This window comes from Astatotilapia calliptera, chromosome 15 (assembly GCF_964374335.1).
Source record: "Astatotilapia calliptera chromosome 15, fAstCal68.1, whole genome shotgun sequence".
Lineage (NCBI taxonomy): Eukaryota > Metazoa > Chordata > Actinopteri > Cichliformes > Cichlidae > Astatotilapia > Astatotilapia calliptera.
Window position 1 is genome coordinate 10,510,156 of NC_137436.1, and position 17,153 is coordinate 10,527,308.

Genomic DNA, 17,153 nt, shown 5'->3' on the forward strand with positions numbered 1-17,153 from the left:
CACACACACACACACACACACACACACACACACACACACACACACACACACCCCGAGATAAATAGAAAGAATACTGCAAATATATTGTTCTATTAATAATTGAAAACATAATCTAACCCTTACAAATAGGCAAAATGTGATCTTTCACTTCTTGTTTTCCAGTCTCCTTTTTAACTTGATTACATGGCTTCAGAAAATTTAGTCTCATCAATCAAGTAATAACAGAGTACAAACAGGTTTTTAGAAATATTTATTACTGAATAGCTACTTCCTGCCCCGGAAAAATCATGACAGTACCATCAAGAGTATGGGAACAGTAGAGGGGTATTACAAAAGTTGGAAGGATACAAAATGTTCTTTTTTTTCATAAATAATGCTTTGCAATTTACCTGTCACATGACAGTTCTGACAAAAGTAGAACAACCTGATCAGCTGATGGGGTTTTACTTCTTTTGTGTGTGTGCGTGACGCATTGACGCTTTTGATGTACACAGAGCACGGCAGGTATTCACAGAGGACAACATAACAGAGACGCAAACATGGCATGCAGTTATTGTAGGAAAATGCCACCAAAATGAAACGGAACAAAAAGCTGTTGAACCCCATTAAAAATAAAAGATTAACACAAGTCATCTTTTTCTGCCACACAATAAATGTTAAACTTTCTTTTTAAACACATTACCATTACTTACATACTGAGCCCCCTAAAGATCACTCAACAGAATAGTTCGCCAGGCTACATTTACCTCGCAATAACCTTTTATCTGGCTGATGAATTTAAGGTTGAGCTGTATTATACAAAAGAAACAGACTGGATCTCTGAAAACGACTGCAGACAGCTTTAAGTCACTTTAGCGGCAACCGTGCCTTCACTGCAGCAATAATGGCTGGAACATGGTTGCTTTTAATGGGAGTAAAACTTGCACTGGGTCAGGAATGTGTTGATGCTACTTCATGTTGCTGATACATAAATCAGAAGCACCACAAATATCAAAAGTACCACGCCTGCTACAGCTGGACATCCATAGCACCACAGACTGAAACACAGCAGTGGGCAAAGTCCAAGCTGGGGAGGTTACAATAACTCTCTAAAGGCGATAACTGTGGCGTGTCTTTTTGTATAGTTATGGTAACTGATTTTAATATATTCAAAAAACAAAACAAAGCCGCACAAAAAAAACTAAATTAGAAATGAATTTGACTGATAGCATTATTGCTACAAAAGTCAAATGCATCTCAAATATTTTAATATATATAGTGTGCCTATAGAGCAGATAGTAGTAGTGCAATAATATCAATATTGTGAAGTGCTATTATGACAGGCCTGGTGCAATAACATTAACTAAACATACAGCAACAGCTAATGGCAGAAGAAATGCTTCCAACCAGTTCAGAGATCTTTTTCCAATCAGTTTTAAAGAGTAACTGAACTGGACCGACGCCTGCAATCACAGGGAATGGAGGGCAGACTGCTTTTGATACTGACAGAACACAAATGAACGTATTATGGTCGTAGATCGCTTTGTTGTAATGATGCAATCATATCCTTTCATTTTCCCGCTTGTGAGGGGAAAGGAAGTTCATATCAATGTGACTATTTTATGGTTCGTTAGAAACGCATCTTTGTGATTTAAAAAAATAAATAAAAATACATGTCTGCAGTTAGGTTCAAAATTTGTGCAGACTTTCAGCTTTGATTTAAGCAGTTTTAGAGAAATTTTGCTTTAACTGTTTGGGGATTACAGCCATTTTTATACACAGTTCCTCAAATTCAGAGGATCAAAAACGACTGGACAAGTTAACAAAATTTCAGGTACGAGGATAGTTTTTAATACTTGGATGAAAATTCTTTGAGCTTTTTCCCTGGACCTGCTCTCTCAGGCCTTTACCGCAGCCACCTTCAATGGCTTCTTGATTGTAGGTCTCTGCATTGAGTTTTGTATTTAATAACTGTAAAGCATACTCTGATGGGTTGAGATCAGGTGACTGACTTGCCCATTGAAGAATATCCCATTTCCTTGCCTTGAGAAACTCTTTTTTGTTTACTTTTACAGTATGCTTTGGGTGACTATCAATTTTCACAAAGAAGTGGTGTCCAATTAAGGTTTACAGCATTTGTTAAATCCCTTAAGGCTGAAAGTCATATCTTCAATGTTTGATTTAAATTTAAATTCCACATGAAAAGAACTCCAGTCATGATCTTTAGGGGGCTTTGTACTTAACATAAACATGCTAAGATTTGCTCTACATATATTTCCTTTCAAAATATTCACATTGCATTTACATCATATTTTATTCCCTGTGTAAGGAGCAACCTTTCTTGTCTTAAAAGACAAACATGTATGCGAAAGGAGAAAGCCTTGCTTATATATCACCTTCTATCAACATTCTGAGAAATCCTCTCATTTAATTTTTCCTCAATTTACGGAAATAATTGTGCGTAAGGAAGTAAAGACGTAAACGAAATAAAGAAAACATTTCTTTGAAGCCCTTTGTATTTGGGTTAAAGACATCAAGTTCTTGTACACACCTCTTGGTGTGGGAGTGATGCTAAACGGATGCTTCAGGTGAAAAACAGCATGGAGGGTTTAAAACTTGAACAGGTCGATAAAGTGCTGCGGAGAGATGGGCATCAGGCAGCTGTCTGGATCGTTGGCTGTGCACGGGTGGCCAAAGTCCTGGAAGGAAGTCAACAGCTTAATCATTAGAACGAAGGCACACTGGGAAACCTCCGAGTTGGCGCAGTCATGATTCTAGCATTTACTTAGAGTAGAATTAAAACTGATTACAGCACAGAAGCGAGCTCTTACTCTTAGGGTGATTTAGTAATTATGTCATAAACTGTGAACATAACAGCACTGGTTATGGCAGTTTTAATTAAAAGTTCTCAGGGCCATGTGTCACTGTTTACTCGTGGTAAAAACACACGGCCTATTTAAGTGCATATAAAAGATAAAATGTGATGTGACACTTGATAGATAAGCTTGTGAAAACTAAACAGAACTTAGGAAGGATTTTACAAAAATGTGGTGAGCAAGTTCTGGATGATAGCACATGGAAGTGTCCAAATATTTATGTTGGACAAAGTGACAGCTGACATTCAGGGGGAAAAAAAAATCTATTTTAACCGGAGCAGGTTAAAGGAGAAGTCAGCGGAAACAATGTCAGAGTTTACAAAACACGATGACAGGACAGCAAAAGACAAAACTCAATACAAGGAAATGAAATCGGACCATCGGGGCAATCATCGGGGAAATGAGACAAGATGGCAATCTAAGAAATAGAAAAGCATTATGGGACATAAAGTACCTTCAATAACAAAGCCAGATGGCAATCCTTAAGGTATCAGGGACAAGGGGAACCAGGAGAAGAGGCAGGAAGGATGGGTGCCAAGCAAGGAGAAGGATGCAGAGAAAGCAGCAGGTTAAATAATTTAGGTACCCAGGAAAGGATAATAACGAGTTTGTGGCAAGTAAATAAAGAAACAAACAGAGGAAACTGAATGTATAGGAATACTTTTTAATAAAAGTGCTGCACTGTTCAGTTTCTGTATCTCTAGAAGTTCCCTGATCTTGCTATAACATGATCTCTGTCTTAGTTAGTTAGTTAAAAGATCAGATTTTCTGTGCTGCTGAAAGCAAACCAGTCGGTTAATTTGCTTGACACTATAATTTTTTTTAATTATTGTACTGTAATCGTGAACAAGGATCTGCACTACAGGCAGTGCTCTGCGGTTCTTTTTGATTCAGCAAACCTTTTTATTGCTGGCTTTAAGAATTTAGAGTAAACTGAATATTAAATAATTAGAGTTAAAAATACAAAAGCAATACCAAGGAAGGTAAACTATTCAAAATATAAAGATATGACTTTTCTTTTAACAGCAAGCAGTTAAACTTGGACTAAACCTGTTAGGTTATTTCAGAATAGCAGTCTGGTGAACTAAATTTATAATATAATAGTCATATTACTATTACATGACTACAAGTCATGTTAGATTTTATTCATTACATATGTGCCTACAGGTTTTGATTATCTTGATCCCCACCAAATCTCCCACCAAAATCAATAAATCAGTATAAGGAAACGTGCTTAGACTGTTGCTGCTGCATTGTCTCGTTTACCTTCCAGAAGAGGATGCTACAGTGTTTGCAAAAGTGCAACGTGTCGCCGTACTGCTCCTTCATGGGGTAGTGTTTCTGCAAGGTGAAATACATCAGCTTCCAGTCCACATTGTCATTCCTGGTTATGGCTAAAGTCCTGCAGAACTGCAAAAATGCAGTGGGCACACACACACACACACACACACACACACACACACACACACACACACACACACACACACACACACACACACACACACACACACACACACACACACACACACACACACACACACACAATGGATGGAAAGAAACTTTTACCAGCTATTTAAAACACTCTGGGGATAGATGCAATTAAAACAAGAACAGTGTGTATTTAGATATAATCAAGAACAATTCCTCATTAACATCAATCCTGAAAGAGTGCGAAAGGTCTAAGATAGTGTGCTTGGGTGTGTGTGTGTGTGTGTGTGTGTGTGTGTGTGTAAGAGCTAGAGGATAAGCTCATTTGCGAGCTGTGAATAAATTGTGCCAACTCTGCCCTCTAGTGGTTAACATGGGCTCTACTTCTAGTTCTGAAGCAATCCAGTTTTACAACACTCGACTATATATGTATGACTAAAAGTAATAAAACCTTAGATTCAAGCTCAAATGATTAAGTGTAATACTCACCGGTCTGTCCGAAAAGTGAAAGAGGCAGAGTTTCTTCCACAGTGTGTTGTTCTCACTTAGGATGTGCAATGTTGGTGTGGCCTGTCCCAAGTTAATGATGTCACAGGCATCAGAGAACTTATAGAGGATCTTGTTTTGCATGTGCAGGGGCAAATCACTGAATGACATGCCAGTGCACATTTGCTGAGGAAACAAGAATCACCAAAAATAAATAGTGGACTAACAACACTTCTGTATTTCACATTTCTCCCACATTAAATTCAGCTTGTAAATTGGACCAGCTTGTCAATAAGTCATAATTCATAAGCAGGTACAAATGGAGCTACATGTATAGCACTGTAAATAAAAAGGCAGATTTTTAGCCTACTTCTCATTTTAAACAGCACTCTTATGACAAGTCAGCGCAGACAGATTTCCAGCATGGCTGCTATTTTAGATTGCTGTCTGGAAGTTCTGCGGTCCACCTACTCTGCGATTTCAATAAAAATACCTTGGGGATCTGGAGGTTGTTCAGCTCCTGCTGCCATTTAACAATGGTTTCCAGACGGCACAACCAGATGTTGACGTTTCCCACGAGGACACACCTGCCATGGATGGTCAGACTGTGCAGGGTGGAGCTCAGGTCTTGTAGAAGCTCTTTGACGAGGCGTGGGTTATAGTGGTCCTCCAGAACTGGAATAAAAACACAAGCAAAAGAGAAACATGAAGGAAAACACCAGGGCTATTGAGGAATTTTTTTTTAAGGATCATAACACATTTTTTGTTGTTGTGCGGGCTCCTGCCGTAAACCACCCCATATACATAACAAAAAGACAAATGGAAAACTAATATTTCTTTTTACAAAAAAGCTTCAAGTTTGCAAAAGAACTAAAATGTGTTTACCAGAAATATACACACCACTGAAGGATGAAAAAAAAAATACAGTCCTGGTCTGTCCTTTGTAACCCTGTAATGATGGAGCATGCTAGCCCTATTGGTTTTGCGGTTAAACATGAGACTGCAACGACTGAACAGCAGGATGAGAGAAAGCATGTTCTGATCGCTCAAAGGCTTCACATTCACACACGCACACACACAAAAAATCTATAAACATAAAAACTACTTTTCCCAACACAAAACGCCCTGAAAAAAACTAAATTAGAGTTTGAAAGCCGCTGACACCAAAAGTAATAATGAAAATAAAGAGTCTGTATGTGCAATTTATCCCTCAGACACCCCATGTCAGGTCTTCTCACCCTTTCGTACAATCTTCTCCAAGATATTGAAATAGTTTTTCTGGGCAGCTCCACTCAAAGACGTCAGCTGCGATCTGGCTATTAGCTGAAAAAGCTGTGGGTGACAGAAAAAAAAGGAGGAGCTTAAGATGCGCTATATAAGTCATACAATTAAAAGGTTTCTTTAACATCATGTACGAGCATCAATGCTCACTTTTGCAACGTAATTAAATCTTCTCAAGTCCTGAATAGCGCTGGAAAAGTCTAGCCGGTTGAGAGCTTCGCCGAGTGTGCAGTATCCATGTCGCTGTAGGTACACATCAGAAAAAACATGTGCACACAAGCTCTGTTAATTAAAGAACTGACTAATGTGTATTTTCCATTAAAAGACAATCGCTCCTTTGTGTGAAACGCCTCAGTACTCACTTCTTTTGTGCTCCCTTTCTGAATGTAGATCCATTTATCTGTGAAAACAACTAAAAAAAAAATGCAAAAACAAACATTTTAATGAAAGCTTTCTTACAGTTGTGCATCATTGAATTTTACATATTTTAATGACAAGAGAGGGACAAGATATTTCACCTGAAACTTAATGACTTTTTAAAAATGTATTTATTTGCAAAAGTTTGAGTCAACATTGAACATTATAACATTTCCAAAGTCTGAAATTGTTTAAGGGTTTCTGTATGGATTACATTACAAGTCTTACTGATACAGTAGGATAATGACATAATACAATCAATTTGTGCTCTCTAGAAGAACTGATAGTTATGAAAGTTTCAAGATCATTTAAGGGCAAATTATTATTAAAAGTATAAAAAGTTACTTCACTTCAGATTTTCTATGTAAATCTTAGCTATAAAATGCAGAAGTACTTAGGTAAGCTAGACAACCTCAAAAGGTGCACAAGAGCTGCTGATGTGCTTATTAATATTATAATGGATGCACTGCATCTGGAGACGGAGGACACTACAAATTGATAAAAAAGACAACATTTGCAGCACAACCTTAATCCAAATCCCTGAGAGTTTTATTTCTGTCTCACTGACTTTTGCACTTTTGTACACATTGCTTTTAATCTTCATGCCACAAAAAGTTCCCCGAGCCAAAACAGTGATTATGTGCAGCTGAAACTCACACTGGGATTTAGTGTTATTGTTGTAGAAGTCCTTTTTCCTCTTTGTGGTGGAGAGCTCACACACATCTCCAACAAACAGATTTTCATTGTTGCCATTGCAGAGCCTGTTTGGACAGAGGAAACATGTGCGTAATGCATTAATAACACTTCCACGCAAGTCTGAAAACACCATGTAATTACAAACCACCGAACCACTGTGGCGTCGCCCTGAAGCAAATCAGTGACTTTTTACTGATAGCCTGTGTGTCACAGTTGCACGGCAAGATGGCTCATAGCCAAGTTAGGTGATGTAGTGTTACTGAACTTATAGGGAAAACCAGTGTGAGAAATAAATAATTAAAGATCAGAGGAAAAAAAGAAACTGAAGGAAACCTGTTGTATTACTGCTACACTGATATGCAGGCCAAGGTCAAACATGTCGGACAGAGGTCTCAGAACATTAAGCGTGCTGTATCTAATCTTTGTTGTTTCTTGCCTCAGGGCTGTGTTATTTTTGATAACACAGAACTTAGCATTTTCGTTGTTGACCTCAACTTCACATTGCTGTCGGAGAACACTCAAAAAGGCCGAGCTCCAACAGAAATACGAATTAAAACATGTCACATTCAAGTCAACATAGCGAATACAGATGTTCCCAGGGTTTGTGAAGACGTTTCTTACCATTTTTACTGCATAAAAAGGCTAAAAATTCAGATTACAGTCCTGTGTTGTGCGAGAGACTTGTTGCTTACTTTGTGCCTGTTCTCTACTCTTTCAATCTACTTCCACAAAATTAAACCACCAATTAGGTAAATTATTACTATGTCTTTACTAAATTCAGGTCAAAATATTAACTAATACTCACAAAACAAATTACTTGTTGAGTACAAACAAATTAAAACAACTATCTACAAATAAATCTATGTGAAAAAACAATAAAAAACAAAAAACAAGCTGCAAAACTTCAATCATGAATAAGAGTGTGATTATGGAGTTCTGGTTCGCTGATTTTCTAATGAGCGTTGTGAGACAGATCAAATTACTGAACTAAGCTGGTATCTGATACACTGCATTAATAATCCATTGGTTAAATTAAGCGGCAACACTGCCAGCTAAGAGAGAATTCTTGGTAAGCTAACCCCTCCCTGGGTGTCATAGGGTGAGACGTGGGTTCTTTATCGGCCATGTCACCAGCCTGTCATGACTGACAAGACAGACATGCTTATATTTAAATCTAAAGCCAATTCAAAATCACTGGTTAACCTAACATGCATCTACACAGGTACAAGGAGAACTTGCGAACTATACACAGAAAGGTAGCATCTACCGAGTCCGCTCAGGCTCGGGATTAGAACCCAGAACCTTCTTTCTATGAGGCAATAGTACATTGTACCATGGTGCACCCATAGCCCTTGAATAAGTCAGAGTCCTGTCAGTGGGGGTTTCCAACTCAGGGTCATCATATGGGTCATGTAGTCTTTAAATAGTTCCCAACAGTGCTCAGCGAGCAGTTGGAAAGTCTGCTGATAACACACAGACTTGTTTTTTAATCTCATACCTTTTAAAAATGTGTTTCCAACTTCTGTGCTGCTATATCTCTATGATGTGACTAGCATCATGCTAACCTTTGGAACTAGTGGATGCTTTTTTCCTTTTTTTTTTTACCCGATTGCTTTCTAGAGGTTGAAGAACTTGTATATTTGGTGCATTGACAAAAATGTCCAGTGCGGTTGGTCCCATGCGGCTTCATTTGATATGTTTTGTGACTTTTTCCTCTCTTTTTCCTGCTCTTAAGCACTGGATTTTCTTCTTTTGCAAAACAAGTTGGTTTGGACCAATCCTGTCTACCCCAATGTAGAATAAGATCTTGCGAGTGGGGCCTCGCAGAAGCACAAAGATAGCGGGGGTGGACTAGTGAAGACGGAGGGGTCAGGACAGGGACAACTTTGCATATTCATTGATCTGTCCATGCTAACAATCAAAAAAATAAAATAAAATCAGGAAAAGAGGTAGAGTTACATTTAATACATGTTAAGGCACGAAGGGAATTTTTTCATGGAAAACATCTTCGAGGAGAGCTCCAAATAAGACCCTAGGGCAAATGGATGGTATTTATACAGTCCTTTCTTTTGAACTTATCAAAACACTAACAGTGCAAGCCACATTTCACCATTCACACGTATATTCACACCATTAAGTCCATTATTCTGTGGACTTTATTGATCAAATAAACCAGTGGACGTACTGGGTATGCAGTCTCCTGGTCAAGGACACTTCAACGTGTAAAACAGTCAAACCAGGGATCAAACCACCAGGCTTCTGATTAATGAACAATCTAATCAACTCCTGAGCCACAGCTGTTCTACATTACACTGGTTATCAATTCTAATATACTTCCAGAAGCATATTTAAGTTGGTCTTATGGAATAAGAGACCAACTTAAATTTTCTCCAGCATAAGTAAAGACATGGCTTTGCTTGTCTGACTACAGAGTCAGCTGATCAGAGTGAATGAGCTCCACAGTAATCCCTTGTCTCTATCCATTTATCCAGTTGCACAGGCATAAACACAAACACACTTGCAAGCGCAGTAATCTGTCAAAGTGAATTATAAAAAGGTGGAATTCAATAGGGTGACTTTCTTACACAGGCTGCACATGGAATAACCGTCTCCAAGGAACCAATAAAAACATCACAAAGGAACAACTTATTCAAAAGGATTTGTGGACATTTTAAAATCCTCAAATAAAAGATAAACAGGGCCCTGAAGGGAGCACGTAGTTCCAAAGGAAATTAACCGAATACAAAATATAGTATGAAGACTTTTAGATGATGTTCTAGTCTCTTAGTAGACAAACACATTTGATTAAGTTCAATCAATTTACACGATTACTTGTAAGAGAAATGAGCATTAAACTGAGGTTCAAACACTCAACTGACACTCGACAGCATGAAGATCAGTGACCAGTTTGTTTTAGATTTACACACGCACTGTGATCTGAAGTACTTCTGTAACACTGTGTACCATTCTAGTACACACCCAGTGTATTGTCTCCTTTCTTTCTGGCCTACATGTGGTCGCCTGGCAAACGTACCTCGGTTGCCATGAGGTCACTGGCTTTGTGGAGGGAGACTGCATCTGAAGAGCAGCCAATTTGCCTAAATGATGTAATTAGTTATTGTCTGATGACAGGCTAAAGACTGCTGACGAGTCACTGTGGTACCGAGAAGTACTGTTAGTTAGACAGAAAATTCCCCTGGCCTGAAGGGGACGTCACCAACTGCTACTGAGATGCCATCAATTCCACCCTGTCAGTACCAGCGTGACACCAAACCCTGCGTGTGTGTTTACGTTTTATGAGGCTTGCTCATGAACTATTGTCCACCATATCAACAGTCTCTGGTCCTCACAATGATCAGAGATGTCACCAGTTGACTTGAGAAGATCACTTTTCAGTAAACTCTAATGAAAATGCAACAAAATAAACAACAAATTTCTAAACAACAGAGGCGAGGGAGTCAGATAAATTCAAGATGTAGAAGGACGTGCCAACATATAAATGCCTAGTCATATACAATGAGGCAATTAATAATCCTCCATCCAGTAAAACTCCAAAACACAAGCAGAACAAGAAGCTGGAGCAGAAAAAAATACATACAAAAAGAAATGAATGAATACAGAAAATCCCCTCTTGTCTCCTCATTTTTACAACTGCTCACTGCCAGTTGGCACATGTCAAAACAATACAAGTTTCCTGTGGAGAACAACATGAGCTCTGCTGTGGGAGGCCACATGAGCTGCAGACAGGGGCAGTGTGTAATATAAACCAGAAAGACGAAAAGCAGAAGACGTTTTTTTGGTTTAGCTGATCTCAACAAGCTGTTGCCATTAAAGTCTTTAATCCACTAAGCCCCATTATTTGAACACACAACAGCCAGCGTGTTTGAAATTGGAGGTTATCATTATGCACTATTATCATAAAAGCCAAGGCTTGTAAAATAGTTATGATGTCAATTCTGAGAGGGAACCTAAGGTGTAACCTGTAGTTTTCCGTGATTAGGCTCAGTCATGGCAACTTATGCTTCAAACCTAACCTGCTCACAAGCACATTAACTTCAACTCATTTTGTTACAATCTAACAGCATGCACGATGAACGTGTGTGAAAAAGAAGTGTCATATGCACAGAGGTTTAGGATTAGCTGTATATACTGCACACAGGTCACATTCAGAAGTTGTTTGTATGATATTACTATGTAGTCAGAAAGAAAAAAAGTTGAACTGTGTGATGTAAATCACCTCATAAAAGCCTAGATGTTATGGCACCAATTCTAAGCGATTTAATGGTTCGTGAGCACTTCTGGTCTTATTCTTGTAATTTCACCAAGAAAAATCCACTGTGTCCTGGTGGTTTGAGACGGACCATGTAATTGGAAACATTAAGCTTTTGTTTTATATTCCTATCATTTAATTTCCTGTCAACTCTCCCCTGTTTTCTGTTTAATAATGGAAAAAAAAATGTTTACTTGAAAACCTTCTGAGAATGCTCTGCGGATGCTGGACAGTGTCTGACAGTCATGTCAACATTTAGAGAGAGACTTGGCAGTCGATCAGTTGTAGTCAGTCCATCTTTATACTAAGAGTTGCAGCGACATTAAGATTTAAGGCACTATTGGAAACATTGGTTTAGTAAGAAACACCAAGCCAAAACACCCTAATAAAGTTTAATATGCTTAAGTGAAAAAGTTATGACCCTGTAATACTTTATGCCCTGAGAGAAGCACGACTATACTTGCTGTGATTAAAACCTTGAAAACTTGCCAAAAAAATCGAAAACAAAAAACTTTGACACTTTAAAATAAATAAACAAACAAAAACACACATGCTTAGACTATTCTAAAACTTCACCACATTCATAAGACGGCAACCTGAGACAGAACTACTTGTAGAGGTAGCATAAATAAATCTGATCAAAGACCTTCATACATACACACATAACAATTTGGTTATTTCATTAGGAATTTAGTAGGATTTCAAAACCCCGATTGAGGGCTCTGTGAGAAAATGGAGTAACACTTCCCAGTATTAAACTGAGCAAATCAAATTCCCACTACCTGATACATTATGCAGTCAGCATAATTACCCTTCTACAATCCAGAATTCTTCTAACCAAAATTCCAAGTTTTCCCAAACGGTAACAGCCTTCTCTACCTGAGGTTGGCTGTGAACTCTCTGTCATTATTACCACATGGTTGTTTCATTATTCCAGACCTAAACTGACCTTCTGCTGGAATTTTGTGTCTTTAAAGAGGTTTTTTTTTAGCTAGAATTGTTAACCACAGAGCAAAGCAACTGAACTCTGAACTCATAGTAGTGGAACTTTTTCACACGAGTCACATCCAAGCCTTTACCCGAAGTCTCCACACTGTGTTCAGACTCAGAGATGATTAAGGAAAAGGTGAAATTACGCTGAAAGCTCAAGTAGGCCTACTTTCTTTTAACACGGAAAACTGGAAGAATCACAAGAATAATCAATAAAGAATGTGACTTATACGCAGAACCAGATGAAAATCGAATCTAATCAATATTTGCTCCACTCTCACAGCGAGCGGTTTGTGTGTTTTGTCACTTGCTGTGCAAGTAGTCTGCAGCATTGAGAAACCTTGATGAGATATCACATTCAGATTTGTCACAATTAAATAATTGGTCATAATTAGGAGACTCTTTTTCACATAAACACAACTACAAACACTCTTTGCTCTTACAGAACTACAGGATTCACTGCCAAATCAATGTCATTGAAAACTATGTTAAAATATGTCGACTCAATTCTTTTTTCTGTAACAACACTCTTTGGCAAAACCAAGCTGAAATTATGGGAATGTACAGTATAATCACCTCATAAAAGGTCAAAAGTTTACATACAGTCATCGTGAGAACCAATGTCATTGCTGATGGTGGCTGTGGCTCAGAAGGAAAAGCAGGTACCCTACAAAATTGAAAGGTTCAATCCCTGCTCCAGTTTGCATCCAAGATACTGAACCTGAGTTGCTCCCGATGTGCTCATCAGAGTCTGGATGGGTGTGAATGTTGGACAGAAAAAGCTTTGAGCATCACTGTTGCCTCAAAGCAAAAACAGAGGAAGCTGGGCCAGATAGCAAAATCATCTGCATGAGATGGGACACTGAACCAAATATTAGTGGGCGCATATGTATACTTTTGACCCTGTGCAACTTAAAACTCCTCATAAATTCAATTTGTGTGAAAGTCCTGCTGTTTTTAAAGTCATTAAAGATGTATGCTGTACAATCATTCCACCCCTGAAAAAGAACAGTTCAAAGAAATCATTAAAAAACCCAAATTACCACAACATTCATCCCCATAATGAGTGTATGTAAACCTCTGAGCACAACTGTATGTGCTATGGCCCTCATAATAAGTGGTTGAATGATTAGTGAATTGTTGCCTTATGTACCCTTTAACCCTGGGCTATTAGGTATCTCTATAACAGACTTGTGTAAACAGGTCATTTTACACCAGTTCCCCTTTAGCTTCAGTATTATCCTGAAGGAGAGTCAACTTACAGTTAGGGATTAACACATATCATAGCTTAGAAAATTCTTCAGTAACAGCAAACAGCAACCCATGACATTAGATCCATTAAGCCAGGTATTACATGTAATTAGCCTACTGTTGTGGTTACATTTTTTTATTTTACACATATAAAAGAAGCCTGAAAGAGTTTGTAGGTCTTACAAAGTTTAAAAATGTGAAAAATATCCAGAGAAATGTTGTTCAGCGGATATCTGTCCACTCATGTATCCTTATTAAATCATTCACCACTGCTCCTTTTAGTTTTTTCCCCTTTTCTATTTTCTAAGAAATCTGTGATTCTGTAATCCAATTTAGAGTATCCACTGAAGGCCTAGATTGGCCTCTAAAGGCACAGTTGGATTATACAATAAAAGCAACCTGTTTTGATTACTATACTTTTAATATATAAAATTTTACAGCACTCCAAAATGTCGTCAGCAAACTAAAAATGGTCAAAGTACAATGTACATACAAGCTACTACAAACATATTGCCATATAAGGCAATGAATATAAGCCAATAAACTATGATCTACTTTTACTCAAAACTGATTAAACTCCTTGTTTTTTTAAAGGAAGATGACCAGCAATTTCGTTTTTTTTTTCATTCCATTTTAGGCTGTATCAATATTTTGAGCAGCAAAACTTTAGATATACTACTGTTATGCATTCTCTTTTGCACGCCCTTATGAGGGTCTCAGGGAGGTTGAAGCCTATCCTAGAGGTGGGGTACACCCAGGACAGGTCACCAATGTGATACAGAGCTAAAGTGCACTTTAATTGGGTGAATTTTTGACTACTTAAATATGTAGAGCTCAGACAGAGATGATACTAAACCAAAGAAGTTTGATTAAAGGTAGATAAAGGTGAAGGCAACTTACTCTTTCAAATCAATCTCTCCGTTGTTGTCCTCCAAAACATCTCCGAACAAGATGATCCTCTTCCAGCCATCTTCCGTCTTTGTCCAGCTCCACCCCGGCGATCTCCAATCCTTACCCAAGAAAGGCATCTTGTCTGGCAGGTGTGAGACTGTGAGCAGAGAGGGCCGCTGCTACTTCACACCTGGAGGTTTAACCAGCTTTTGTTAGAAAATGATTTTTTTATTCTTGATGCCACCATGCAAAGAAGAGAGAAATTTTGAAATCTAATTTGTCCTTGTTAAATACAGCATGCTACAATAAATTTCACAAACAGTTTTAAGCATTTAACCGGTTATATTCACATTATGTTCACATTAGGTTCTACTGAAAAAAACAACAACTTTTAAATGAAAAGGTGAACAAGTTATAAATATCACCAATTTAATGGCAGTTCAAAAACACTGAGATGATTTTTTTTAAAGCTTACAAATTGAAACTGACTGTTTTTAAACAAATCCCACCACACATAGATTCTTATATTTTATGCCAGCATTGGTTAAAAAAGGTGAAAATAAAAAGTATTATTATGGTTTCTCTTAGTGTTCATAGAGACACTGTAGCCTGCAGCTACCTTTCAACTGCATATCACATAAAGCAGAGGGCCATCAGCCATTCTCAATTACCCTGTTACAGCGCGTTTACAGATTTAACACTCGTATGTAAAGGGCCAGACTAAGCCACAGCGTTTTAATATACTTAAATAACATACCTTGCAATATCTGTGACGCAATTATATATTTTTCTACCTTCAGAATTTGGACAATGACAGCGTTAGCGGGCGCTGTTAAAGTCGTTTTAGCTATCAAACACGAAGCTGTCAGTCGACCCAAAACAAATAATGACGACAAGAAGAAAATAATGAATCTCCGCTACGCTGGTATAAGACTGTGAATTTCTGAAAAACGGCCAAACAAACCGTTAAAGAGAAGCAGCTCTTCTGTTGTGTCTCTGCTTCCGTCTCTAGCCTTCCCCTCCTGCGGAGCTGGAAATATTGACGGAAGTAAGCGCGAGAATTCGTCAATTCACGCCCCCTACTGCTCTCTGATTGGTCAAAAGGTCTGTATTTATCTTGTTGCTACCCAGATTCGGGAGGCCGATTGGATAATCACTCCTGTCACTCAACAGCTTTTTTTTAATCCCATTTGTTTTGTTGGGGGCTTTCTTCGACACGTGACAGCGGACTGCACACATGTACTTGTGTTTTGATTTTGAGATGGGGGATGGTAACTGGTCTGCTGGAGCTTTGAGTGACTGACTGATGCTGAAAAATGTTGTGAAACGCTTTAAAGACTTAACTTGAATAAATAACTATTTTCTCACCCCACCCACTGTTTTTTCACATCAGTTGTATGGTTTAAGTTTAAGCCGTATATTTTATGACACGTTATCTAGGTCACAGTTTTATTACTCTGGGACCTTCCTGCTTTGATGTGCATGGCGTAAAGCTGCAAACTGGATGTGAAAAGATAAGTTTACTTTTGATTGTTTCAAATGACGTTATTCTGTTCAGTTTAAGTCGCAAGTCGTTCAGAGCAAGGTCAATTGAATACTGTGCCTGTATATGCAAATTAAAAAAATGCAGCTATTTCGGATGTCCAAAAACGACACCCCGTTTGAACATGTTTCTTTCAAAGTTTTGTACGTATTCAGCAGCCCTGACTCATTGTACACCGGCTCTCAAAAAATTTATTGTTATTGTCACGTCACCTGTTTGAGCTTAAAAATACAGTCTAATGTCCTATATGGTTTGCAGTGTGAGCTCTTTGTGGTTAAAATATGAATTTAATAGGTATTCATTTATGTATTTTGTGTGTGTAATTTAGTATCATCTAGTGGTAAAGGTTGGAGAATGCAACCAGAGGCGGAGCCAGACATTTGAAACACCCGGGGCTTAGCCCAAAGAGTAGTATGCATGTGGGATTTTTTTTTTTTTTTTGGGGGGGGGGGGGGGGGGTGTAGAAATGACTGAAAGATTAATAGGCTCTGTTCAAAAAAGAATGACTTCATATAGGGAAAAATATATATCACATGTGCAGGACACCTTAAACTAGTTTTTTAATTAAGCAGCAAGGCAGAACAAGGTCAGGGCTGTATCAAGACATGAGGACTAAACCCCAATTCAACCAGACCCAGAACTGATCCAGAATTAAAACAGGACTACAACAGTTCAAAATCAGGACTACTGAGGACTTAACCAAGACAGAACCAGAATCAGAACTAGATGATAGCACTAAAAATCATCATAGACCTGCACTACACTTATTTTTTTAATTCTACCAAAGTCCACTATTTAGATTGAGAAAAGTTTATATAATTATTTAGCCTTGTTGTGCAAACAAGCCTGCAGAACTTAATAAATACAGAATTTGAAAAATAACAAACCTAAAAAGAAACACTAGGTACGAGATACATGAGGACCTGTGATACGGTGATACTTCTGGTAAACAACCATTTGACTAACATGTGTGTCTCACCTGCTCTTGTTCCCTCTCTGTTCTGTCCTCGTTCTCCTCTCTCTCCCTCTTTGTGCTGACAATCAT

General features: G+C 38.2%; 1 protein-coding gene across 5 annotated transcripts; it reads right to left on the reverse strand.

Annotated features, from left to right (window-relative positions):
* Window positions 1-237: 237 nt before the first annotated feature.
* On the reverse strand, window positions 238-15,643 carry fbxo25 (F-box protein 25). 5 transcript variants are annotated; one of them, XM_026142711.2, is made up of 11 exons: window positions 15,530-15,637; window positions 14,575-14,755; window positions 7,125-7,228; window positions 6,413-6,462; window positions 6,201-6,293; window positions 6,008-6,101; window positions 5,263-5,444; window positions 4,773-4,955; window positions 4,122-4,265; window positions 3,310-3,336; window positions 238-2,678 (listed from the first exon to the last, which is right to left on the reverse strand). In XM_026142711.2, the coding sequence occupies exons 2-11, from the start codon at window positions 14,700-14,702 to the stop codon at window positions 2,589-2,591; spliced, it is 1,095 nt and encodes a 364-aa protein (XP_025998496.1). In that variant the 5' UTR covers window positions 14,703-14,755; window positions 15,530-15,637; the 3' UTR covers window positions 238-2,588. The 5 variants fall into 5 exon arrangements, with proteins under 5 accessions (XP_025998496.1, XP_080145845.1, XP_025998498.1 ...); XM_080289719.1 differs by lacking the exon at window positions 15,530-15,637 and adding an exon at window positions 15,323-15,503; XM_026142713.2 differs by lacking the exon at window positions 7,125-7,228 and having other exon boundaries at window positions 6,413-6,450; window positions 14,690-14,755; window positions 15,530-15,643.
* Between the last annotated feature and the right edge of the window lie 1,510 nt (window positions 15,644-17,153).